General features: G+C 54.2%; 1 protein-coding gene across 2 annotated transcripts; it reads left to right on the top strand.

Annotated features, from left to right (window-relative positions):
• The first annotated feature begins 24 nt into the window (after positions 1–24).
• PDZD4 (PDZ domain containing 4) lies at positions 25–24,883 on the top strand. Of its 2 annotated transcripts, none has more exons than XM_064277756.1 (8): positions 25–168; positions 18,874–19,127; positions 20,211–20,301; positions 20,769–20,867; positions 21,646–21,708; positions 22,135–22,236; positions 22,471–22,581; positions 22,739–24,883. In XM_064277756.1, exons 1-8 carry the CDS (start codon positions 121–123, stop codon positions 24,266–24,268), a joined length of 2,298 nt encoding a protein of 765 aa, XP_064133826.1. In that variant the 5' UTR covers positions 25–120; the 3' UTR covers positions 24,269–24,883. The 2 variants fall into 2 exon arrangements, with proteins under 2 accessions (XP_064133826.1, XP_064133825.1); XM_064277755.1 differs by having other exon boundaries at positions 25–180.
• The last annotated feature ends 56 nt before the right edge of the window (positions 24,884–24,939 follow it).

Below are 24,939 nucleotides of genomic sequence, written 5' to 3'. Positions count from 1 at the left end.
CGCGGGGCATGCCCGCCGCCCACCGCCCGTCACCCGCGAAAGGCATGGCCACTGGCCCGGGAGCCCGGGGCCCTCGCTCTGCCCGCTGATCGCGCCCCGCGCTCAGGCGCCGCCGGCACCATGGGGTGCAATATGTGCGTGGTGCAGAAGCCGGAGGAACAGTACAAGGTGATGCTGCAGGTAGGGCCGCCGGCGGCGGGCGGGCTGGGAAGGGGCGCGGCCCGCTGTGGCCCCAGGCGGGGCGGGCCGGAGCCTGCTGCCCTCGTGTGTGGCGACGCCGGGGGGCGTGGACCGGGCAGCGCGCTCGGACCCGACCTCAGCCGGCGCCCCAAGCGGGCCTCCTGCCCGTGCGCGTGCCTGCGTGAGTGCGTGCCTGTGCCCGTCTGTGTGCGCGGAGGCCCAGCCCCGCGTGTGTGCACTTTCTGTGTGGACCCTGCGATCTGTCTAGAGTAAGGTTCCGCACGGTGAGGACTGAGACCCGGGCCTTAGCGGAGGGAGGCCAGTGGCAGAGCCGGGCGCACGGACAGGTGCTACACCAGCGGCTGGGGTGGAACTCTGTATTTGGTGGTGAGGACCGGAAGCAAGTGTAGGCGGGGCGGGGGAGCCCTGCAGGGGCTACCCAGACGAGTGGGAGGGAATTCCCCAGACACCGCGGCTTTCCGCTCGCTGCCCTCTCCGTGCCCCCCCATTCTAGCCCCCCCCCCGCACTCCTTTCCCACCCCTCTCTCTTTTCTCTGGTTCTAGCTGTTTGAGAACCTGGCCTGGGAGATCGCCATTCTCCTTTAGCGAGAGAGGGTTCTGGGATTACCCAGCCCAGTGTCAGCTCCAGGGCTGCGGGAGGAGGTGGCTGGGCTGTTGAAGGGGCACAGGATCCCATCTCACAGCTTCTTTTCCTGCAATCATTCCATCAAATGACAAGCAGCTTCTTAGTGGCGGAGTCTCTTCACTTTCTTGGAGAGCAGTTGGTGGAGGGCTTCATTTCAGACTAGCCTCCCCAGGCTGTGTGGAAAGGGGAGGGCTACTGGAGCCTTGCCACAGGACTGAAGTGAGCAGTTGGTGGGAGGGGACGCTGCCTTCTGGGAGGCTCAGTTTGGAAGAAAGGCTTGAGGCAAACCTGAGCGGGAGAATGCCAGCCTTCCCCACCCCCAATGAATGGACTTGGGAAGGAAATCCGGGGAGGGGCCCATCAGCCACCCTCTGTGCTCCTCTGTGCTCCTTCCGGACCTGCAGCTGCCACTGATCGGCGCCCCAGGGGTCACCACTCCCCTTTAAAGCTCCTGCTGAACTTTGGACACAAACCATCACTTTCCTTATCCCCCTTGGCACCAGCTGAGATGGGATGGAGTTAGTTTTAAGAGAACCCTTCTTTAAAAGGAAGGGGCAACAAAAGGGGATTGAACAAACAAGATATGGAAAGCAGGGAGAACCATTAGATGTCTCAAGTGACTTGGCTTCTGGAGTGACAATGGATTCCTGGGCACAGTAAGGAAAGTGTCCCCAGGCTCGTGCCACCTCTCAGAGGAGAATGAAACTCTTGTCCTGAAAGATCAGTCCACTTCCCAGACCCTTGCCTGGATCCCCTCTCCTTGTCACTGGTGCCCTTCGTTTCAGCTGGCACCTCTCCCTGTCTCTCCTTGCCCTCACCCACCTCCTGAGCGACCTGGTCAGCGCCCACCATGGCACCTCAACAAGGTCAGAGACCCCACCAAGACCTGATGCGTGGGGCTGCCTCTCAGAGAAATGTCTGTGTGTAGCACCAAAAAAACAAAACCAAACCTGTTGCCATCAATTCCAACTCCTAGCAACCCTATAGGACAGAGTAGAACTGCCCCGTAGAGTTTCCAAGGAGCACCTGGTGGATTTCAACTGCCACCCTTTATGATTAGCAGCTGTAGCTCCTAACCACTAGGCCACCAGGGTTTCCATGTGTAGTACAGTTTCCATATAACTCTTCCTTGGTCTTGAGGTCTGCGCCCCGCCCCTCCCCCCAATTAAGAATCCCCAAATCTATCCTAGCCTGGAGTTCCAAACCCTTTCCTCCCAATGACACATAGGCACTTTTTTTAAGTAACAGCTTTATTGAGATATAATTCACACACCATATGGTTTATCCATTTAAAGTGTACAATTCAGGGATTTTTAGTGTATTCAACAGAGTTGTGTAACCATCACCTCAATCAGTTTTAGAACTTTTCATCACCTCTAAAAGAAAACCCATACCCAGTAGCAGCCACTTCCCATTTCCTGCTAACGTCTCCCCGGCCCTCAACAGCCACCAGCCTACTTTCTGTCTCCATAGATTTGCCTATTCTGGACATTTCATATAAATGGAATCATACAGTATATGTTTTTTTTCTTTAATCTGGCATCTTTCACTCAGCATAATATTTTCAAGGTTCATCTCTGCTGTAGCAGAGATGTATCAGGACTTCCTTCTTCCTTCTGGCTTAGTAATACTCTGGTGTATGTATGTGTCATTGGCTTAATCCATTCATCTATTGATGGACTCTTGGGTTCTTTCCACCTTTTGGCTGTTGTGAATACTGCTATGAACATTCTTATACAAGTTTTTGTTTGAACACCTGTTTTCAAATTCTTTTTGGCATATACCTAGGAGTGAGATGGCTGGGTCGTATTATCATTCTATGTTTAACTTTCTAAGGAACCGCCAAATTGTTTTCCATTCCCATCAGCAAGTCACAAGGGTTCCAATTTCTGCATATCCTCCCCAACACCTGTTGTTTTCAGGTTTTTCCTGATAATAGCCATCCCAGTGAGGGGTGAAGTCGTATCCTGTGGTTTTGATTTGCATTTCCTTGAAACCCTGCTGGTATAGTAGTTAAGTGCTATGGTGGGCGGTTTGAATCCGCCAGGTGCTCCTTGGAAACTCTATGGGGCACTTCTACTCTGTCCTTTAGGGTCGTTATGAGTTGGAATCGACTCAGTGGGAATGGTTTTGGTTTTTTAATAACTAATGAGACAGCATCTTTTCAGGTGCTTGTCAGCCACTGCAGTAGTGTCTTTGGAGAAATATCTATTCAAGTCCTTTGCCCGTTTTAAAATTGAGTTATTTGTCTTTTTGTTGTTGAGTTTCAAGAGACTTTTATATATTCTTGATATTAGCCCCTTATCAGGTATATGTGGTTAGCAAATATTTTCTCCCACTCTGTACTTTGTCTTTTCACTTTCTTGGTAGTGCCCTTTGAAGCACAAAAGTTTAATTTTTATGATGTCCAGTTTTTTCTTTTGTTGCTTGTGTTTTTGGTGTCTATATCTAAGAATCCTTTGCCAAATCCAAAGTCATGAAGATTTGCTTCTATTTTCCTTCTAAGAGTTTGATGGATTTAGCTCTTATATTTAGATCTTTCATCCGTTTTGAGTTAGTTTTTACATACGGCGTGAAGTAGGGCTTCCACCTCATTCTTTTGCATGTGGAGACCCAGCTGTCCCAGCAGCATTTGTTGAAGAGACTCTTGTTTCCCCACGGAATTGTCTTGGCATCCTTATGAAAAAATCAATTGACCATAGATATATGGCTGTATTTCTGAGCTCTTAGTTCTGTCTCACTGGCTTATATGCTTGTCCTTATGCCAGTACCGAACGGTTTTGATTACTGTAGATTTGTAGTAAATTTTGAAATTGAGAAGTATGAGCTCTTAAACTTTTTCCATCTTTTTCAAGATTGTTTTGACTGTTCTGGTTCCCTTAAGTTCCATATGCATTTTAGGATCAGCTTGTCAATTTCTGCAGAAAAGCCAGCTGGGATTTTGATAGGGATTGCGTTGTATCTGCAGATCAATTTGTGGAGTGTGGACCATGAACATGGGATAATTTTCCATTTGTTTTAGGTCTTTAATTTTTTTCCACAGTGTTTTGTAATTTTCAATGTTTGAGTCTTGTGCTTCTTTGTAAAATTTATTCCTGAGTTCTCAACAACAAATGAAATTCAACAATTATTCCTGAGTATTTTGATCTTTTTAATATTATTATCAATGGATTTGTTGTCTTAACTGCATTTTCGTTTTGCTCATTGCCACTGTACAGGAATACAATTGATATTTGTATGTTGCTCTCACATCCTGCAACCGTGCTGAACCCGTTTATTAGCGCTAATAGTTTTTTAGTGGATTCTTCGGGGTTTTCTATATACAAGATTATGTCATCTTCAAAGAGACAGTTTTACATTTTCCTTTGCCATCTGGGGCCTTTTATTTCCTTTTCTTGCCTGATTGCCCTGGCTAGAACCTCCAGTATATGTTGCGCAGCAGTGGGGAGAGCAGAGTCCTTGTCTTGTTCCTGACCTTAGGGGAAAACATCTGGCTTGCTGTGAGGTTTTCATAGATGCCATTTATCAGGTTGAGGAAGCTCCCTTCTACTCTTAGTTTGCCGGTGTTTTTATCATGAAGGGTTGTTGGATTTTGTCAAATGCTTCCTCTGTTTCAATTGAGTTGATCTGTGATTTTTGCCCTTCATTCTACTGATACGGTGTATCACAGGTACTTTAAACACAACATGTCAAAGCCTCAACTCTATTTCTATCACCCAGTCATGTCCTCTTGAAACACCTAGCCAAGTATGCGTGGGCAGGGGGCTTGGAAAATCAGAGAAGGCCCCAAGAGGAGATGCTGGAGCTGAGCCTTGTGTTATGAAAAGGAATTCACCAGGTTACAAAGGGTGAAAAGAGTGAGGAAGCATCATGCCCAGAGCACTGAGGCACAAAACCCTTTCTGGAGCATTTCCTGGTGCTCCTGCCAGTGTCTGTGTCACTTCCCACAGGGCATTGAACTTGTCTCTAGGCCTGTTTGTTCCCATGCCAGACCAGTCTTCCTAAGTTCGGTGTCCCCTCTCTGACACTGTGACATCCTTGCTTGCAGGCCTGCACACAGTAGGTTCTCAGTCAATCTTTTATGAATGAAACTGGCTTCCAGTCCACTTAGCTTGTTCCTTTCACAGTCTGAGATGACCAGAAGAGCTGGGAGAGGCTCCTCAGAGGACAGTAGAGCCCCCACCCACCCAGCTGTAGAAGGAGTGAGCTAGAAGCCAGTTACATTCGTGGGACACAGCGGGGGACCCCACAGACTAGTGCTGCTGTAACCCAAATACCACAAGTGGGTGGCTTTAAATAACAGGAATTCTTTTTTTTTTTTTCACAGTTGTGGAGACTGAAAGTCCACATCAGGGTCTGGGCTGTGTTAGTTCTTTCCTTGTTTGTAGCCCTGGTGGTGGTCTTTGGCTCCTTGGTGATTCTCACATGGTATCTGTCTTCCAGGTTTGTGCACGTGTCTCTGTGTCCATCTGCTCTCTGTATAATGCAGAAGTGATTAGATTAGAACCTGCCTTACTCAAGTATGATCTAATTAGCACAACAACCAAAACCTACTGCTTTTCAGTGGATTCAGACTCACAGCGACCCTATAAGACAGTAGAACTTCCCCCATAGGGTTTCCAAGGCTGTAAATCTTTCCGGAAGCAGACTGCCACATCTTTCTCCTGCAGAGTGGCTGGTGAATTCCAACCTCCTAGCTTTCGGTTAGCAGCTGAGCACTTTACTGTGCCACCAGAGCTCCTTAACATAACAAAGAAAACCCTATTTCCAAACAGGATCACATCTACAGGTATGCGAGTTAGGATTCCAACCTATGTTTTTGGGAACACAATTCAGCTCAGAACACAAGGCCTCTGCCCCCTCCTTGGGGCCTTTTGAAAATGAGGGAGACCAGCCATGAACAAGGAAATCAGCCATGCTGGGGTAGGAGGAAGGCCAGTGGGCCATGAACACACTTCCTCCAGAGTGGTTTTTGCCACCCCGTGTGCGGGGAGCGGAGGCATCCCGGGGGCAGGCTTCGGAGCCTGTCGTTCCAGGGGCAGGGCCAGCCCACACTCGGCACTTGGGAAGCAGTTGGCAAGTGGACGAACGAAGGAGCCTGGGATTCCGACAGCTGCTCATCTGGACAGGTCCTGGCACTTCGTACCATTGCTCTGAGATTTTAAATGCCCTTACCTCAGGATCCACTGAGGCAAAACTCAAGAAAGCAGCTCTGGGGTGGCCTGGGGTGGGGGTTGGGCAGGGAGGGGCAGAGGGGAGAGATGACACTGGGGGTGAGAGAAATGGTCACTGTCTTGATTGTGGTGAGGGCTTCCCAGGTGTATGTATATGGTATAGCAATACCGATCAAACTGCGCACTTGAATAGGTGCAGTTGATCACGTGGCAATTATACCTCAATGAAACTCTCAAAACATGAGCTGCATGTTCACACACACTAACAGAAGGAAAAGAGGGTATGTGGGGGCGGCAAGCCCAGCCCAGGTGTCGAGTGGGGGTAGAAAGCAGGTCCTTTCCTTCCTCCTCCCCAGCAAGGGAAAGCAGTGGGGTGTGGAGATTAAGGGTGGGGCAGCCTAGGTTCATTCCTGGCCCTGCCAGTGACAAGCTATGACCTAGGGCAGGCCACTTAACAGCTCAGTGGCTCAGGGCCTCAGTTTTCTCATCTGTTAAGTGAGAATAAAAAGAGCAGCTACCTACTTAGGAAGCCAGACCCTTACACACTCAGCATAAGGTCCCCGGGATCTCCTTTGGCGTCACCAAGCCATTCTGTGGGTGGTTAAACTACAAAAAACCAAACCCATTGCCATGGAGTTGATTCTGACTCATAGCAACTCCATAGGACAGAGTAGAACAGTCTCAGAGGGGGCACTGAATTTCTCTTAAGGGTGATGGAAAAAATTAGAAATAATGGTGATGTTTGCACAACATGATGAATGTACTTAATGTCACTGAATTATACATGTTGTCTAAAAACAGCACGGAGGCGTCGTCATTCCTCCTCTAACTTCACGAGGAGGAAGGAGAATCAAGATCAACAGCCCAAGGCTGATTCCTATGAGGCTGAGGTCAGATCAGACATGCCTCCTCTCTCTGCCATCTTTACCAAGTCTGACATCAGCCATCCCTCTCATAGCACTGTCTACTTCTCTGCTGGATTTAAGAACTCGTTGCAGTGGCCACATAGAACGCACAGGCCACACTCACAATTATGCGGTTTATTAGGGAAGTAACAGGTTACAATTCAGGTCCAGACACACTCAGGAAACACTTCTTCCATCAGGACAGCCTCTGCTCAGCCATGCCCACAGGCACACCTCTCTGGCACTTGGCCTTTGCCCTGCCTCAGGCAAGTGTTACAAAGCACTTTTAGTTCCGCCAACAAGTGCCTGGAGGCACCCGGCTCCACCAGTAAGCCTTGGCTCAAAGGTGCCCAGCCCTAGCTCCGTGGGTTGGCAAGTCTAGCTTCACTAAGTGCCCGGAGGAACCCTACTCCACCAGCAAGCCTCCTCCCGAAGGCACTCAGCTGCTTTCTCCCTCCATGGGACGGGAAGCCTACCACGCCATCTCCTGCCTGCCTCCTGGCTCTGCTGCCTCTGCTGCTGTTGTCTCTGCCACTGCCTCTCGCCATCTTGCTCTCTTTGGTGTTACAGTTCTCTCTGTGGCCGAGGAGGGTCTCAGCGCAGGGATCCCAGGTCCAAAGGACGTACTCCACTCTTGCCTGTTCTTTCTTGGTGGTGGTGAGATCTTTCCTGCCTCTGGGCTGGCTTCTTTTAAGCCTAGCAGGATGGCAAAACTGACCAATCACCTTGTTAGGGTTCCATATACCTTATTAGCATGGTCTCACCCAGTCACTTGGGTGGGAGTTACAAGACCATGGTGAGAAAGGCCACACAGAAGTGGTCCATTGCACCGCATTTAGCAGCCAAGTGCTTAATCACTGTGCCACCGGGGCTCCATCCACTTGTCATAAAAATACCAAAAAATGAAACTCACTGCCATCGAGTTGATTCTGACTCATAATGACCCTATGGGACAGAGTAGAACTGCCCAATAGAGTCTCCGAGGAGCACCTGGTGGATTCAAGTTGCTGACCTGGTTAGCAGCCATCTAACCACTACGCCACCAGGGTCATTAGAGGGGTGGAAATTAGATGAAGAAGGCCTTATGCATGCCTGTGTCATAGTGATGAAGAATGTCCGATATTGTTTTGAGGGTGTCTGTATAACAAAAAAAAAAGGAAGGAAACAACATGAAGAAAGGCCCTTTGGGTTGTGAACACGTGTGACATGTAAGATCAGGGAGGAGGTGGACAGTCACAAAGGTGAAGGTGTATCTGGACCTTTCAAAGGACAGGCGTGAGAAGTGGGGGTCAGATGCTGACTTTGGGCATTTCCCTCTGGGTAGCATTCGTTCTACCATGTCCTGATGCTGCTGTGTGCAGTGGGAGCAAGAAGCACAACACAAAGACTCTCCCGCACAGACGGCCACGCTGTGTGCCAGCCAGACTTGCCCTGGGGCAGAGGCAGGAGTATCTGCAGGGTTAGAGCCTGGCATCTGGGAAGTGCAGGCAGAGACCCTGAGGTAGATCTTGATGAGGAAGAACTTCAGAACTTTCATGCCATGGTGTGGAGTAACCCTTGCCCCCATGTGCCCCTTGAGGCAGTGTGTCAGCGGTGGCAAACTCACCCGGGAGGCCAGCTGTCCCCGGAAAGGCAGGAGAGGCAGGCTGATGGCTCGGATGTCAGGGCACCCTGGGCCATGCTGCACTTTGGGCCCCTCTCCCTCTGCAGCTTCCGGGTCCGCTGGGCTTCCCTCGAAGATGGGCTCAGAAATGCCCTGGGCTTCACTCAGACGGGGCTGCATTTGTTTCCCGGACAGAGTACTACAAACTAGATGGCTTAACAGAACAGAAGGGTACTCTCCCTCAGCTCTGGAGGCCTGGAGTTTGAATTCAGGGTGTTGTCAGGGCTGTGCTCCCTCTAAAGATCTAGGCGGGGGATCACCTGGCTTCTTGTTTTGCTCGGCTTCTGGGATCCTAGGTGTTCCTTGGCTTCTGGCCACATGACTCCCATCTCTGCCTCTGGTCTGACATGGTGTCTTCCCTCTGAGTCTGTGTCTCTTCTCCTTTTTTTTTTTATAGGATACCACTCAGATGGGATTAGGGCCTACCCTGCTCTGGTATAACCCCATGTTAATTTAACTACAATGACCCTATTTCCAAACAGGGTCACATGCACAGGTACAGGGGTTAGGACTTCCACTTATCTCCTTGGGGGATACAATTCTGCCCATCACAGGGGCCACCTCTCCCCCCAACCCACTTTTGACTGGTTGCTTCAGGTCAGATATCATTGCTATAGGCCCAAAGCAGTGTGTGGCTGGAGGGGGGAGCCAGGGGGAGGAGGTGAGCCTGTGGGTGGGGAAGTCCTCCCTGGCTCTTTGAGACATACACTGTGGGCCAGCCTAACTGAGGCCCTTGTTAAAATGCAGGTTCAGATTGAGCTGGTCTGGGGTGCGGCCTGGGATTCTGCATTTCTAATAAGCTCCCAGGTGTGTCAGTGCTGTTGGTCCACAGAGCACACTCTGAACATCAAGGACCTAGAGTAGGGACGTGGGATGAGTGGACAGAAGTCCCAAATCTCATAAACCTCACTGCGGGGAGTGGAAGTTGTTACAGAGAAGGGTCCAGGCCTCACCCCAGCCCTCTCAAACCCAAGTGGTGCTCCGAGGAACATACTCCTTCCATGTCATGTGTTGTTGACTAAGCCTTCTTCTCCGCCACTCACACCCCTACCAACATGCACGCAGCTCACACGGGCACCCGGACACGCCCAGACACGGGCACCCGGACACGCCCAGACATGGGCACCCGGACACGCCCAGACACGGGCACCCGGACACGCCCAGACACACACACCCGCTGCTAAACTGCTAGGAAGGTGTCCGTGGGAGGCCTCCCTGGCTTTCTCACTCCTCTGCCCTGGGCACAGAGGTATGGGGTGGATGCTGTGACTGAGCAGGCATGTCATTCTGTGGGCCAGTCACACGTTGGTGGGTATACTGCTGAGTCCCAGCTAGAATTCTCATCGCTTAGTGAAGGCGTTTGGCAACCACTGCGAAGTAATTTGATCAGACAAGGATCATCATTGGACACTAAAACCATAAGATTGTTGGGGAACGGGCTATACACACAGTCTCAGAGCATTACCCCCAAATTGTGACTTTGAGAGAGAAGAATGTACCTTTACAGAGAGATTTGGCAGATGCCACCTTGACCACATGATCAAACTGAGCGTCACCAACAGTGGACAACCTGACCTGATGTGCCTCCTGATGTGATGAGGGGGGGCAGGGAGGAGGAGGACACAGCATCACCTGGGCAGTAATCTTGCTGAAAACACTTAACCTGAATCCAACAATGTGGAACTAATCAGGCAGACCCAGACTCAGACATTCCACAGCACAACTGCTCTGGATTCTTCTAAAAGGTCAATGTTATGAAAGTTATGTATACAAAAGAGGCTAGATTGTTCTGGATTAAAGGAGACTAGAGGCGTAACAACCAAACGTAATGTGTGTGAGCCTTGATTGGAGCCTAGATTAAAAAAAAAGAGCTATGAAGGACATTATTGGTATAATTGGAGATTTGAAAATGAGGGAATCTTAGGTAAGGGTGTTGTATCAATGCTAAATTCTGCTGGGCCCCGCCCCCGCTCACTACCACCGCGGCCCCTGCCCACTGCCCATTGCATGGTTGCAACCCAACTGCGGCTGCGCCAGCCTGCTTTGCACCCGTGTCCCAGGCTAGCTCTCACCTGCCCCCACATACCCCCCACGTCTGCGTCTGTGTCCCCTCACCTACCTCTGTGTCTGCCTCGCCTGTCCCTGGGTTCCTCTTGCCTGTCCCCTGCCCCCACTGACTTCCTTACCTGTCCCCATGTCTCCCTCTTTGGCATTAGGAACTTTTCCATCTACTGAACCTCCCGTCAGCATTGGGTAAAACCCAAACGGAGCGCTACTCGTCCTTACCACCAAGTGGTCCCGGACTATTCTCTGCACAGGCTCCCAGGGGAGCCTCTGTGCAGGCAGGGATCCCAACTCTCCCCCCGCCACTGTATCCCCACCCAGACAGCTGGATGTCCATCGCTCACTGCCCCCACCGCTGCTCTGGATAGGTCCCCACTCCCTCCTCCTCCAGGCAGCCAGGGCATAGCTCCCTCAACTTGCCTCCCCTCTTGCTGGCTGTCAGCTCACTCTCCACTGCCAGTTCCACCTCCACCCAGCTTGCAAGGTCAGGTGCCCAGGTTCTGTCCTCCTTGTCTACACTCACCTGCCCCCAACGCTGACCTCCTCCAGCTCATGCCTTTAAATCTAGTCCTTGTTGAATTCAACAGCAGTGATTACCTGGTAACAAGAGACACACTGATTTGGTGGCTTGGGTTGGAGACACATGTAGGCCAAGCAACGCTGGTGGTGTCAGTAGGTTCAGGGACATCATGGTTGAGATGACATTTGCATTGAATGAAATACTTTAATTTCCTGCCCGCCCCCACGCTGAGTGCTCCCCTAGGCATCCTCCCTAGCATGGCTGGCTCCTTGTTGTTATCGGGGTTTCAGTCCAAGTGTCAATTCCCCAGAGAGGACTTCCCTGACCACTTGGTCTGTTTTCCACTGCACCGAATGCTGCTGCAAGAAAGCTGTTTGCTTGTTTCTTGCCTGAGTTCTACCAACAGACACTAGCTTCCCCAAGGACCAGGTTTTTTTTTTTGTCACATTCACAGCTGTACCTCTAATTTTCTGGGCCTAGAATGAAATGAAGCTTTGCCCCAGTCCCTTCCCACCTTCCAGTCAGGGCCCTGGGGCCAGTGGCTGGGGGGGAGTGCTAGATTAAGTCAGGCTCCAGCCCTGTCCTCACAGCCAGAAGCAATCTGCCACCCTCTCCCGAACACCTCCACCCATTTCAACTCAGGCCTCTTTGGCACCCCAGGAAGGCCACTCCCCTTTCTCCTCTGCTTCCTGGTGGTCTCTACCCACCCCCACCCCCGCCCCCCGTGGAGAAGCGCAGAGAAGCCCATTGGAACAGGGAGTCAGTGAGTCACTTGTCCTGGCTCTGTGAGGATGCAGCGTGACCTGAGGGCCGCAGTGTCCCCCTGCGCCAAGCTCCCAGCCTGTCCCCAACCCCCACTACCCTCCCCAGCCCCTGTGCTGGTGCTGGGCCCTAGTCCTGCAGGTGATGCATTCGGCCCTCTCTCCCTCCTGCTCATGCATCCTTGGCTAACCCCGATGGGCAGGAAGGTCCCCCACAACCCAGGAGAGCTTGGTCCCTGCCCTGCCCAGGTCCCCCCAGCCTCCAGGTCTCCCTCGCACCCCTGCCACCCTGACTGGGGAATGGTGTCTGCTCAACCCTACCCCAGCCTGAGGCCCCTGAGGCTGGCTGGCCAGGTCCTTTTTCACCCTTCTAGAGCTGGCTTCCCGGTGTTCCCTGGTGCAGGCATGGGCTGCTCAGCCACTCGTGATGGGGACTGGGGTGGGAGCTATGGCTTGGCCACCTCCTTCCAGATAGGCAGGTCTTTGCCTGGTCCTTGGAGCAAAGGCTGGAAACCCCTACCCCGACCCCTACCCAGGGGCCTCTACTCTCTCTGGACCTCCGGGAACCGCCTCTTCCCGTTTTCACAAATGGGGCCACTTGGGACAAAGGAAGTTCAAGGCAGTAGAGGGCGAGAGATTGGTCCCAATATGAAGTCCCATATGACTTCACCTGCCACCAAGGGGCCTGAGCCCTGAGGTTTTGCACTGGCTACATTACATCCCAGGCTGGGGTGACCAGGCGCACAAACCAGTTGCCACCAAGTCCTTGGGCCTTGGATAAACTGGGGAAAACTCCAAGCATGTGGCAGGTAACATGGTGTTTTATGTTTCCTTTCTGATTATAAAGGAGCCGTGTTAGCGAGTGGTTAAACGCTTGGCTGGTAACCAAAAGGTTGGCAGTTCAAACCCACCAGCCAGTCCATGGGAGAAAGATGTGGTAGTTTGCTTCCATAAAGATTTGCAGCCTTGGAAATCCTATGGGGCAGGTAAATAAGATTCATTTTAGGAAAGTGGAGAAAATGCTGTAAAGATTTAAAAATAAAAATCACCTATAAGTGCTGTCTCCCCCAGGTAACCAGTGCGATCATTTTTATGTGTTCCAGAATTTCCTTCTACCCTTTGAAAACCTGTGTGATGTTTGCTGCCTACACACGTGCCGGTGAAGAACCATTTAAAGCCGGTGGGCCATTCTCTGAGCTGGCACAGGTCCTGAATTGGCAGCTACAGCCTGCTCTGTCCCGGCCCCTGCCAGAGCCCAGTGCTCTCGTATGTGCCGGGCAGTAGGCTTGCACAATTGGGGTCACACTGGATGGAAGCAGGGCTTTTTGCTTAATATCTTATCAGAGTTTTCCCATGATGCTTTTCTTTCTCCTTTGTGTGGCTCACTTCTGCTAGGCTTTTGGTGATGCAGGGGGATGGACTTTGTTGGCTTAGGCAGGCCCTGTGTGTCTGTACCCTTTCTTCTTTTTTTAAAATGGTAATGTGGTAGAATATATATAGCAGAAGTTTGCCATTTAAATCATCTTTAAGTGTACAACTCAGTGAGCAAAAGGTAGTATATACATAGAAGGGAGAAAGCTGTGATATATGCTCCAGCAAAGATGAACCTTGAAAACATGCTGAGGAAAACAGTCACAGAAGGACAAATACTGTATGATCTCACTTTTTTTTTTTTATATAAAATGTCCAGAATAGGCAAATCCATAGAGCCAGAGAGCCAATTACTGGTTGCCAGGCGCTGGGGAGAGCCAGCAATGGGTAAAAAAAGTGCATAATGGGCACGGGGTCTCCTTTTGGGGTGATGAGAATGTCTGGAACTAGACAGAGGTGGTGGAAATTGCACAACATTGTGAATATACGAAATGGTAAAGTTTATGTTAGCTGTATTTTACCACAATTAAACAAAATGCTGCTGTGAACATCCTTGTAATTATTATTATTATTTTAGGATAAATTACTTAGAGCCCGGATCAAAGGGTATGAACATTTTCAAAGTTCTTTATTATTATTGACAAATTACCCTCCAGAAAGGGTTTACCGTTTTACATTCAGGAATCAGATTCAGACTGAGAGAGTGTCTAGAACGGTGTTGGGGTCTGGCAGGATGAGGCACGTCCAGTACCAGGGGGTCTGGAGGCGGCCACTGCGCTTGGGACCAGTACGGCTGGGCTTGTAGGTGCCAGAGGCACAAGTGGATAGCCTCAGGGTAGTGGGCACTCCCTGTGTGCAAACAAGAGCCAGACAGTTCCCAAGTGGGAGTGGAGGGCCACTTACGCCACATCTGAGCAGAGTGCAGAAGAGACACTGAGGGGTGAACAAAGTCACGGCTGGGAAAGGTGGTGTGCTGGCAGGGTCCTGTGTTGTCCCTGGGCGGCGGGATCACAGGAACTTCTTTGTGCTTCTCTGTTTTCTCAGTGTGGGACTTGGAGCATGTGTGACTTTTGTAATTAGAAAGGAGATGTAATCAGTTTGTGCAAAGTTGATTGTGCTAGTGTAGAGCAAGCTGTGGGGATTTGGCTTGGCAGCAAGCTCACTAAAAAATGACTAGAGCTAGTTTCTACCGAAGAATAAAGCGTAGCACATGAAGTGCTGGAAAGACAAGGGTCATTGGCAACTGGGGAGAAAGGGGATATGGGACACTTGAGTGGCCTTCAGATATGTGAAGTGTTGGCATATTGAAGATAAAGTGGATTTCTTCTAGATTGTTCCAAAGGAGGCAGGTTTGCACTCGATGGAGGAAACACTTTAATAATGACAGCAGGCTGCGTCAACAAGTCCTACTCTCCCTATACCTGACGTGCTCCAGGGTCTTGGATTCCTTCTGGAAGAAAAAGAACACAGGCCCCACTCTCGAGTAGCCCCTGGCATGGTGGGGGACACAGACTCAGAAGCAGAGCCTGATGGATGCGGAGAGCTGCCCTCAGCTGACTGGCCACCCCCAGGGCCTGGACTCCCCTCCAAGCTGAGACCCTGCTGTCCTTGCTGGCCTGGCTGGTGCTCTGCACGGTGACAGCCTGTCCCTTCTTAGCCCTTTGACTTTCTTTCGGGCTGTCACAGGTCAGAGAATGTGGTCTGGTGTGGAGGCTTTTGGGTAGGTGGCTGAGTGACTTGGATGGCAGTCAGCCTGCAGATCGTCGTGAAGCTGGAGAGGGTCCTATTTATGCCACGTTTATGGCGTTCTCTCCAGAGATTGGAGGAGGGGGGCTTTGATGGTGGCTCTTGACAGCGGGGATAGCTTGGGCAGTGCCTCAGGGTATGTACGCTTGTACACAAGTGTGGTACTTCAGCCATGGATGGATACGCCTGGATACCTGGCTGAGAGCTGGGTAGCCATGGTCGAGCAGATGCACTGTCCATTTGGCGTGCTGTCTGGCCCTTGTGTCTGAGGACTCTGGCCACAAAAGACTTCCTAGAGGTCCCTTTCTCCGTTTCTGTGCTCTGTGGACAAAGTGCAAGTGCCTAAGCCCCTCGGGTGACAGCAGGTGACCTGTGGAGTTTTCCTGGGCTGCGGCCCTTCATTAGTCCCAGACACAGTGAGTGAGTGTGAGTGCAAGGTAGGAAGTGAGGAGCAGATTCGAGGAACAGTACAGTCTAGTGACAGCCTCCCCACACCGGGCAGGCAGGCAGGTAGGCGAGAGCCGGGCTGAGGGAGAGAAGAGGGGATGCAGGGCTCAGCAATGGGTAATTTATCAGGAGCCTGGATGGTGCAAGTGGGGTGGGGTGGTGTATAGGGGTATATGTGGGATATGGTGTGTGGGTGTGGGATATGGTGTGTGGGTATGGGGTATGTGGTGTTGGGGAGTGTGGAGCTGTGGGGCGGGATGTAGGGTGGGGCTGGGGGACAGAGTGTGGGCTTTGGGAACACCGAGAGCTCCACCTGGCCAGCTGGAAAAGGCCCTCCTTTCGAGGGTAAGTGGTGTGGGCTGTGGGCATATGGGTTGGGAGCTACATTTCACTCACATCTCATCCGCACCTCTAGGCTCCCATCCCTACACACACCCTACCCACCCTACATCCCGCGCCACACTCCCCAACACCGCATACACCATACTCACACACCATATCCCACCATATACCCCTATACACCCCACCCCACGCCCACTGCCACAGCCCTGGAAGCTTACCACTTCCTCCTCCTAAATATTTGCCCCATCTGCCCCTGCCACCCAAGCCATTAGGTTTGAACTGTGTCCAGCAAACAGAGTAGTATAGGATATCATTTTAGCATCACGTGTGTACTTGCTACCAGCCTGCATTCTGGCCTTTTTGGCCTCTGTGTTTTCCTTTAAACCAGTTTTAAAACAGATTCAAAGAGTACACTCCTCCCTGACCCCGTACTTCTTCCCTCTCCAGAGGGCCTCCTGTTTTTCATCCTAGTGCATTTAAGCTACTTGTGCTGGTAGCAAATGCGTGTTTCCGATCAACCACACAGACAAATATATCACGATGTTTTGTTCAATCTGTGCTACTGTTTTTTGTTTTTTACTGTTGATGGACGTCTGGCTGGTTCCAATGTCCACACCCCCTTAGATGATTGCACAGCACCAGCCATTGCCATTTGCTGACATCTGAGGGTCCTGGAGTGGCATCTTGTACCATCTTTTCATGTGTTTATCAGTCAATTTGGGCTCCCTTTTCTGTGAACACCTGTTGATAGCCTTTGCGTTGTAGGGATCTTGTCTGTTGCCTGTGCTTACGGTGTCTTTTGTTGTATAGAAGTTTTACCTGTCGAATTTCTCTGTCTTTTCTGTTATGGTTTGCTCATTTTTTATCTGAATTAATTCTTCCCTATCTCAGCATCGTAAAGATATTGTTCTCTCTTCTCCAAGTTAGGCAGTCTTACTTTGTACCTTGAGGTCTTTAATCCCTGTGGACTGTTTTGGGACGGGGGAGTTGGGCCAGGGTGTCAGTGGGGGAGGGAGTAAGTGGTGATGGGATTCTGGGTGTCTTCATGGGGAGCGTCCACCGTGTGTGGCGTTGGCGTGCAGGGCTGGTGGAGGGGCATCGGGAGGGGAAGCAGGCCTAGTTTTTAATGAGTTAAGTTCAACGTGCCTTTTTGACCTCAGGATAATAAATACTCCAAACTCATCACTTTCTAATTATTTACCTATGTTTATTGTTATCTCTGCTCTGGAGCTGTGAGTGGGCAGTCAATGAGAGGAACATCTCAGCGGTGGGCTCTCTCTTCCTGCTTGACAGCAGGTGCAGGGCAGGGCATCGGAAGATGAAGGGGTCACAGTTCCAGCCTGGCATCGCACTTCCTGGCTTGTCCCCTGTATTTCTCCATCTTGTTGGTGGCACTTGCCCCTGGGGGCCCACCACCCTCATTAGCTCCACCCATAGGTCCTTCTCTCCTCTGCATCTCCCAGAGGGGCCTGCAGCAGAGTGGGTGAAAGCACAGGCTGCTTGGCGGCCACAGACCAGCGCTCTGATTTGAGGTGCTGGGTCTCTGTGCTGTGCCCATCCCCCTCTGACGTCCAGCCCACCCTGCGCCTGCCCCATTGCCTGGGCCCAGTTTCCATAGCAACACTGCTGCAGTAACGATCCCGGGGAGAAAGACATTCCTGCTGTTCTCTTGTCACCTGAGCATCCCCCAGTGTGCCTGGAGTTTCCTTGGTGGCAAGCAGGCCCTCCCCCGCAGAAACCCTGAAGACAGCTCTGAGCCCTCCTGCCCTGCCTACACCTAAGGGCAATGAGGGGCTGGTAAATGGTCCGAAACAAAAAGCCCTGATTTGGGGCATTCCGTGGTGCAAATCCTCCCACCACAGCCCGTGTCAGGCTGCTGCCGTGATCTCACTGTGCGTGGAGCACGGATGGGATGCGCAGTCGCACACCGCTCTTGAGTATTGCACCACATAGGCACAATAGCCGGAAATAACCCCAGAGTAGAGATAAACAATAAATTAATTAGAGAGCAATGAGTTTGGAGTATTTACTGCCATGGTTTTTGACATAATTTATTTCATCGCAAGTTTATAGAATTAAAATCTTAATAATGGCTGCGTTTAACACCCAGCACACAAAATTCTGACAGTTTTAACAGTCAGTCCTCACAGGCCGGTTCAGGTCGCCTCCCAACCATTCCCTTTGTCTGCAGCCTTTCCCAGGCCACCTCCGTGCACCCTCCTAAGCCTCCAGGGGGCCCTTCTTCCCAGTCCTGGCCATGCGCCCTCAGTTCCATTCTGCAGCCACCACAGACTGACGTTCTCACACACTCCTCCACCCACCAGCTTGTGACCTTGATTCAGTCCCTTCACCTGTTGAGCCTCAGTTTCCTCATTTGTAAAATGGAGGGAATTAATAGTATCTCCCTCAAGCTTATCATACAGCCACGAGAGCCACTTTTTGGCTCCTCTCTTAGGCTGCCTGGCAATCCCAGGAGGCATGCCCACAGTTTTCTCTTCAGCGAGTTAGTCGTCACCTTGAGGCAGAGACCAGGCCCTTCAGCTTCTCACTCTCCTCCACGCCCCCATCTCCCCTTCGACACATGGCCTGAACCCTGGTGGCTATCACCACCCATCAGAAGAAGAGTCAAGGTCACCCTCCCAACTTGATCTTGGAGGAGCGCAACAGAGTTGCCCATTGAAGGTTTGTAGATTCTACTCCGGCACTGTCACAGAGCTCTGGAGGCCCTTCAAATGCTAGCTCTGGCCGCAGGAGAAGCGAGCCCTGGTGTGAGAGAAGAAAGCGTCGTGGATGGCTCCTGCTGAAGAAGGCACTGGAGGGTGTTCTAGAGTGAGGGCATAGTCACCAGGTCCCCATGGCCCACTGGGCTGGGCCCAGCCATCCCCGGACAGCATGGCATAGGTGGGGGTGGGCCAAACTGTGAGCACCATCAGGGGCTGAGGGCCCTGAGGACAGCCATGGCCACGGGCTGCAGAGCAGTAGTCCCCATGTCGAGGGGCCTCTAGAGGGAGTGAAGTTGGCCGCAGGCTTCTCATGGCCGTGTCTCTGCCGCAGGTGAACGGGAAGGAGCTCTCCAAGCTATCTCAGGAGCAAACCCTGGAGGCACTGCGCTCCTCCAAGGAGCCCCTGGTGATCCAGGTGTTGAGACGCAGCCCCCGCCTCCGGGGGGACAGCTCCTGCCATGACCTGCAGCTGGTGGACAGTGGCACTCAGACCGACATCACCTTCGAGCATATCATGGCGCTGGGCAAGCTGCGCCCACCCACCCCGCCCATGGTCATCATGGAGCCGTACGTCCTTTCTGAGCTGTGAGTCGCCCTCAGGAGGGCCCCGGGCCCTGTCTTGAGAGGGCGTGACCCCAGGGCAGCTGGCCCCACGCCACCCGGGCTGTTGAAGCAGCACGAGCCTTCTCCTGGCTGCCCCTTAGCGGTCTGGAGCCCTTTCTCTGGGGTAGGACAGGCTCCTGGGCCTCCAGAGCTGGCTGAGGTCTCCTTAGGCTCCAAAAGGTCTGGCCCCAGCCTCAGGTGGAGCACCAGCTGATAAACAGGGCTGAGGGGAGACTGACATGCAGGTCCCCATTGTATCTACCCCCAGGGCCGAGGAGGGCGGACTGTCCTGGGACCTGGCTGCCGGGAACGTCAGGCTGAGGTCACCAGCTTCTCCTCCTCCATCCTCTTCTCTGCTGCCCCATCGTCTTCTGCGCCACCAGCATCACCCCTTGAATATTCTCGCATCCTTGTCTGTCCCATCCCTCCACCTGCTCTGAATTTCCTCCATCTCTTTGCCTTCTTTCTTTGGCGTACTCAGAAGAGGGCCTTTCGCCTGGGCGGGGGGCTCCTGACTGTGAGCTCTGACTCACCCCATCTTCGGGACCAGCTGCCGGGCAGTGGGCCCAGGACCCTCCTCATCAGGAGGTAGGCCGAGGGGCGGCAGGTGTCCAGCAGCCCCTCCTGGCCTCAGGCTGGAGAGCAGCCTCGGAGGTCTAGCGAGTCCCCACTCTGCTCCTACCAAAGTCCTCTGGGCCTGGAAAACTCCTGGGGGCGTTGTATGGGTGGGAGGGCTGTCAGGAGCTTTGCAAAGTGGGTGGTGGCAGGTGTGGTTGGAGGAGCCTGGGGTGGGGGTGGGGCGGAGAACCCAGCACGACTCTAGGGTCTCAGTGCAGACCCTAACCATGCCTGTTCAAGAAGCATTAATTGGTCCTTGCATGGGTGCAAGTAGCTTAGAAGGGGGAGCCCGTGAGGAAGCAGCTGGGCACCCACACCCTGAGGGTGCACCCGGCAAGGATCCCCATGCCTAGTGCACTGGGAGTGGCCAGCATGGCCTGTCCAGGAGCTGGGGCTAGGGCGTACAAGGAACCCTGGTCAGCCTGACCCCCACCTTCTCCTGGGCAGCCCCCCCATCAACCATGAGTATTATGACCCGGCGGAGTTCATGGAGGGCAGCCAGCAGGAGGCCGACCGTATGGACGAGTTGGAGTATGAGGTGAGGGGGGCAGCCGGGCCCGGAGCCAGCCTCCAGGATGGCACGTGCAGCCCTGCCCACCGCGGGGCCGGTGCTGGCCAGCACAGCTCAGCTTCGGGGCCTGGTGGCCTTCCCGAGTGCTTGCGGTTAGCGGGTGCGTCGAGAGCTGTCGGGGAGGACCCAGGGGAGGCCCTGCACTCGATCTGTGTTGGTTAGTCTGCGGGCCACGCATGTCTGTGTCTTGTGTGTCTCGTGTGTGTGACTTGGGCATTGCCTGGTAGGAGAGACCACTGAACACGAGTGCACCCACTGGGCTGGTAAGATGAATCCTCAAAGCTGGGGGCTGGAGACTCGGTTAGAGGACATGAGGGGAAGGTGAGATGGTGCGAGGGCTGGGGGCTGTGGCTCCCTTTGTAGTACGCCTCTTGGTTCACCTGCTTCTGAGCTTTCCGCCTCTGCTTCCCAACACCCCCCCCCCCCCATGGCAGGAGGTAGAGCTGTACAAGACTAACCACCGGGACAAGCTAGGCCTGATGGTTTGCTATCGCACAGACGATGAGGAGGACCTGGGCATCTATGTCGGAGAGGTAGGCAGTGGGAAGGGCTTCCTCCCACGGGCCAGTAGCATGCCATCCTTCCCCTGAAGCCTCTGTGCACTGCTTGCCGGGGATGCATAAGCTGCATGTTAGGACCCACTGCCAGGTAAAGGGGCCGCTGAGCACCCCGGGCAGGCTGTGAGGCCAGGCCAGGAATGGCCTCAGTCTGGGTCCAAAGAGGCAGCCTCCCACAGGAGCCCCAGGCCAGGGCAGCCCAGAAGGCAGGCTGAGAACAAGATAAGATGAGCGCCCTGAGCCAGCCTCTGTTCTTGCCCCCATGTCCTGCTCCAGGACCTCTCGTATTTGGCGGGGCTTCTCCTCCTCCCCCAGCTGCCTTTGGTGGATGCCTGGGTGTCCCTGGAGGAAGGGCAGCTCCCAGCTGCCCTCCACACTCTCACAGTACACTAATCAAGTTAACCTTCCAAATGGAAGCTCTCCCACTACCCACACAATCCCCTAGTGCCAATTCCCCAGCCTCCCAAAGTCCCCCAGCCCCTGGCTTCTGTGGGAAGGAGTGGAGGCATGCCAGCCATGGACATGTAGGTGGTGGGGAGAGGCTGGAAGCTTATGGCTGGCAAGTGGGTGGTGCACACCCTTGTTTCCCAAGCTGAGGAGAGGCGACTAGCCAGACATCCACCGCTTTCCACCCCTGCTCCTCGGAGCTTGGAGGGAGCGAGGAGAGCCTTCTGTAGGCTTTGGGGCCCCCAGGTTAGGTTAGGTTGCTCTGAAACAGGGGGTGGCAAGATCCCATGTTGCATGTTCCCTGCAGGTAAATCCCAACAGCATTGCAGCCAAAGACGGCCGGATCCGTGAGGGCGACCGCATCATCCAGGTAAGTGAACCTGGGCAATGGGCCTGCCCACTAAGAGCCCAGCCTGCCAGGCATCCTGTTACTCCCCAGCCTGAGGCTGAGTCTGCCCTCTGTCCTGCTTAACTGCCTTGAGTAGCTCCCAGGTGGCCAGGGAAGAAAGCCCTGTGCTACCCTGGCCCTGCCCCAGCTCCCCTCTCTCCATCCCCTGGGCATGAGCACGCCTCCTCAGCTGCCGGGCCCTGCTCCCCAGTGTCCTTGGAGAACACACTGGGCTCTTGTATGGCCGGGGCCCTTTTCTTCTCCGGCACCCTCTACCTATTTACACCCAACCCGGAGCTCAAGACTCTGTCCGAGCCCAGAGCACTAGAGGGTGTAGCCTGCTGTGTTCAGGGCCTGCCCCTGGGGCAGCTCTGGCATCCTTGCTGACCGTACCTGGGCCTGCCACAGATTAACGGTGTGGATGTCCAGAACCGGGAGGAGGCAGTGGCCATCCTGAGCCAGGAGGAGAACACCAATATCTCCCTGCTGCTGGCCCGGCCTGAGAGCGAGGTGCGTGGGCCCCCTGCCTGGGGGCAAGTACACCCACACATCTAGGGCTGATGGGGGTGTGGGTAGGCGGCCAGGCGTGTGCTGGGCCTGTTTCCCTTCCGGCATCTGGTGGCTACATGGGCTGGGACCCTCCACACTCTGGGGGTGCTTGACTGCACGCTAAGGCCTAAGGGATGGTGGGGCATCTGGGGAGGCCCTGGCCGTGGTGGGGACAGCACCTGGCCATCTGTGCAGCTGACAAAGCGCTGGAAGGACAGCGACCGGGATGACTTCTTGGATGACTTTGGCGCTGAGAATGATGGGGACCTTCGGGCTCGGAAGCTGAAATCCCCCCCTCCCCAGCCGGTGAGTCAGAGGGAAGGTGAGAGGGAGTGAAGGAGGAAGGGGCTGGGGGGCCATGGCTGGGCATGACTCAGGACTGGGACCTCTCCCAGCCTCCTGTGACACCCCAATCCATGGGTACCCAGCTGAGGTGGCAAATGTGGCTGTCTTTCTGCCCCAGCTGGGAAACGAAGAAGAGAAAGGGGCCCCCAACGGGGGACCAGGCCTGAGCAACAGCCAGGAGCTGGACAGTGGGGTGGGCCGGACTGATGAGAGCACACGCAACGAGGAGAGCTCCGAGCATGACCTCCTCGGCGACGAGCCCCCCAGCATCACCAACACTCCTGGCAGTCTGCGTAAGTTCGGCCTCCAGGGGGATGCCCTGCAGAGCCTGGACTTGATGCTGGCCGAAGGGGCTGGCCTGGGCGCCAGTGATATCCCAGGCCTCACTGATGAGGAGTACGAGCGCTACCGGGAGCTGCTGGAGATCAGGGGCCACTTGGAGAATGGCAACCCGCTGGGCCTGCTCTTCCCACATGCCTCGGGTGGCACCAGCGCCCTGGACGTCAACCGCAACGAGAGCCTGGGCCACGAGATGGCCATGCTGGAGGAGGAGCTGCGGCACCTGGAGTTCAAGTGCCGCAACATCCTGCGGGCCCAGAAGATGCAGCAGCTGCGCGAGCGCTGCATGAAGGCCTGGCTGCTGGAGGAGGAGGGCCTTTATGCCCTGGGGGCTGGCGGGCCCCAGAAGCATGAGCTGTCAGACATCTCTGAGCTGCCTGAGAAGTCAGACAAGGATAGCACCAGCGCCTACAACACAGGGGAGAGCTGCCGCAGCACCCCCCTCATCACAGAGCCACTACCAGAGAGCCCCCTGCGGCGAGCTGCTGCCGCCGGCAACTCCAACCTGAACCGGACTGTGGCCGCCGCGCCCAGCACTGCCGTGCCCAAGGTGGCCCCTGCACAGGGGAGCCCCACCAAGTTCCGCTCCCTGTCCCGGGATGCTGAGGCGGGCCGGAGACAGCATTCGGAGGAGCGTGTCCGTCGCAGCCCCAAGATGGGGGTGACCCTGGAGCGAGTGGGCCCAGAGGGCAGCCCCTACCTATCCCGGCGCCACCGCAGCCAGGGCCAGGAGGGCGAGCACTTCCACAGCCGTGTACCACTGACCCCCTCGCGGGGCCTGGAAGAGTTGGCCCACAGCCCCTTGAGCCTGGCGGGCAGCCCGCGGGTGGCCTCTGCGGCTCCAGGTGCTGAAGCCCCCCGCATGGAGTGGAAGGTGAAGGTGCGCAGTGACGGGACCCGATACGTGGCCAAGCGGCCGGTGCGCGACCGGCTCTTGAAGGCCCGCGCACTGAAGATCCGGGAGGAGCGCAGTGGCATGACGACTGATGATGATGCAGTGAGCGAGATGAAAATGGGCCGCTACTGGAGCAAGGAGGAGCGCAAGCAGCACCTGATCCGTGCCCGTGAGCAGCGGAAGCGGCGAGAGTTCATGATGCAGAGCCGCCTGGAGTGCCTGCGCGAGCAGCAGAGCGGCGACAGCAAGGCTGAGCTCAACATCATCGCCCTGAGCCACCGCAAGACCATGAAGAAGCGGAACAAGAAGATCCTGGACAACTGGATCACCATCCAGGAGATGCTGGCCCACGGCACTCGTTCCGCTGACGGCAAGAGGGTCTACAACCCGCTGCTGTCTGTCACCACTGTCTGAGCTGGCCCCGAGCCCAGCGGCCCTGCTGGGGCCCGCCCCTCCCCCCCCCCGCCCCGGCATCTAGTGTGTGACCTGTGCGTACGTGCGCACACCTGTGTGTGTGTGCATATGTGCACACAGGGCTTTGTTAATAGAAGCCCCACAGGAACAGGAGACTTCTCTTCCATTGCCTCCTTCCTTCTCACCAAGTCAAGCCACAACCTCGCTGCCAGTGTCAGGGGCAGACCTGCCAGGACCCCCTTCAGCTACTCGTGTGTGTGCATGTGTGAGACACAGGGCCACATGCATATGCATGCACACCTGCACACATACGCAGCGTTCACGGTGTGGGCACTTGGCGTTGGCAAAGTGCAGCTAGAAAGGAAGGCAAGGAGGACCATTGAGCACAAACATGAATGAATGTCTTTAGCTTCACGGCCTGAGCGCAGGCCACCCTGCCCCCTAGGAGCCTTGGTGATTTGTAGACAGTGTCCCTGATTTTTGTGGTTTTTCTCCTTTTCTGTGCTTGCTGATAGTTGTTTTTCTGTTTTGTGGACCTGCTCTGGGGGTTGGCAGCTCCTTCGGGCCACCTGACCAAGTGTGACCCCCCAAGTGAGGTTGGAAAGGAGGTCGGGAGGGGAGGGAAGAGGGGAAAGGTGGGGTGGGAGGGGAGGGGTGGGGAAGGTTGGGAG

The sequence above is a fragment of the Loxodonta africana genome, chromosome X (assembly GCF_030014295.1).
Source record: "Loxodonta africana isolate mLoxAfr1 chromosome X, mLoxAfr1.hap2, whole genome shotgun sequence".
Taxonomy (NCBI): Eukaryota; Metazoa; Chordata; class Mammalia; order Proboscidea; family Elephantidae; genus Loxodonta; species Loxodonta africana.
Note: the sequence above shows the minus strand (reverse complement) of the source record. Positions and strands in the feature narration are given on the sequence as shown.

Coding starts and splice junctions, on each gene's coding strand:
- PDZD4 (XM_064277755.1), top strand. CDS start 121: ATGGGGTGCAATATGTGCGTGGTGCAGAAGCCGGAGGAACAGTACAAG. Junction 21,709..22,134: donor AGGGCGACCGCATCATCCAG/GTAAGTGAACCT, acceptor GGCCTGCCACAG/ATTAACGGTGTGGATGTCCA. Junction 22,582..22,738: donor AATCCCCCCCTCCCCAGCCG/GTGAGTCAGAGG, acceptor TTTCTGCCCCAG/CTGGGAAACGAAGAAGAGAA.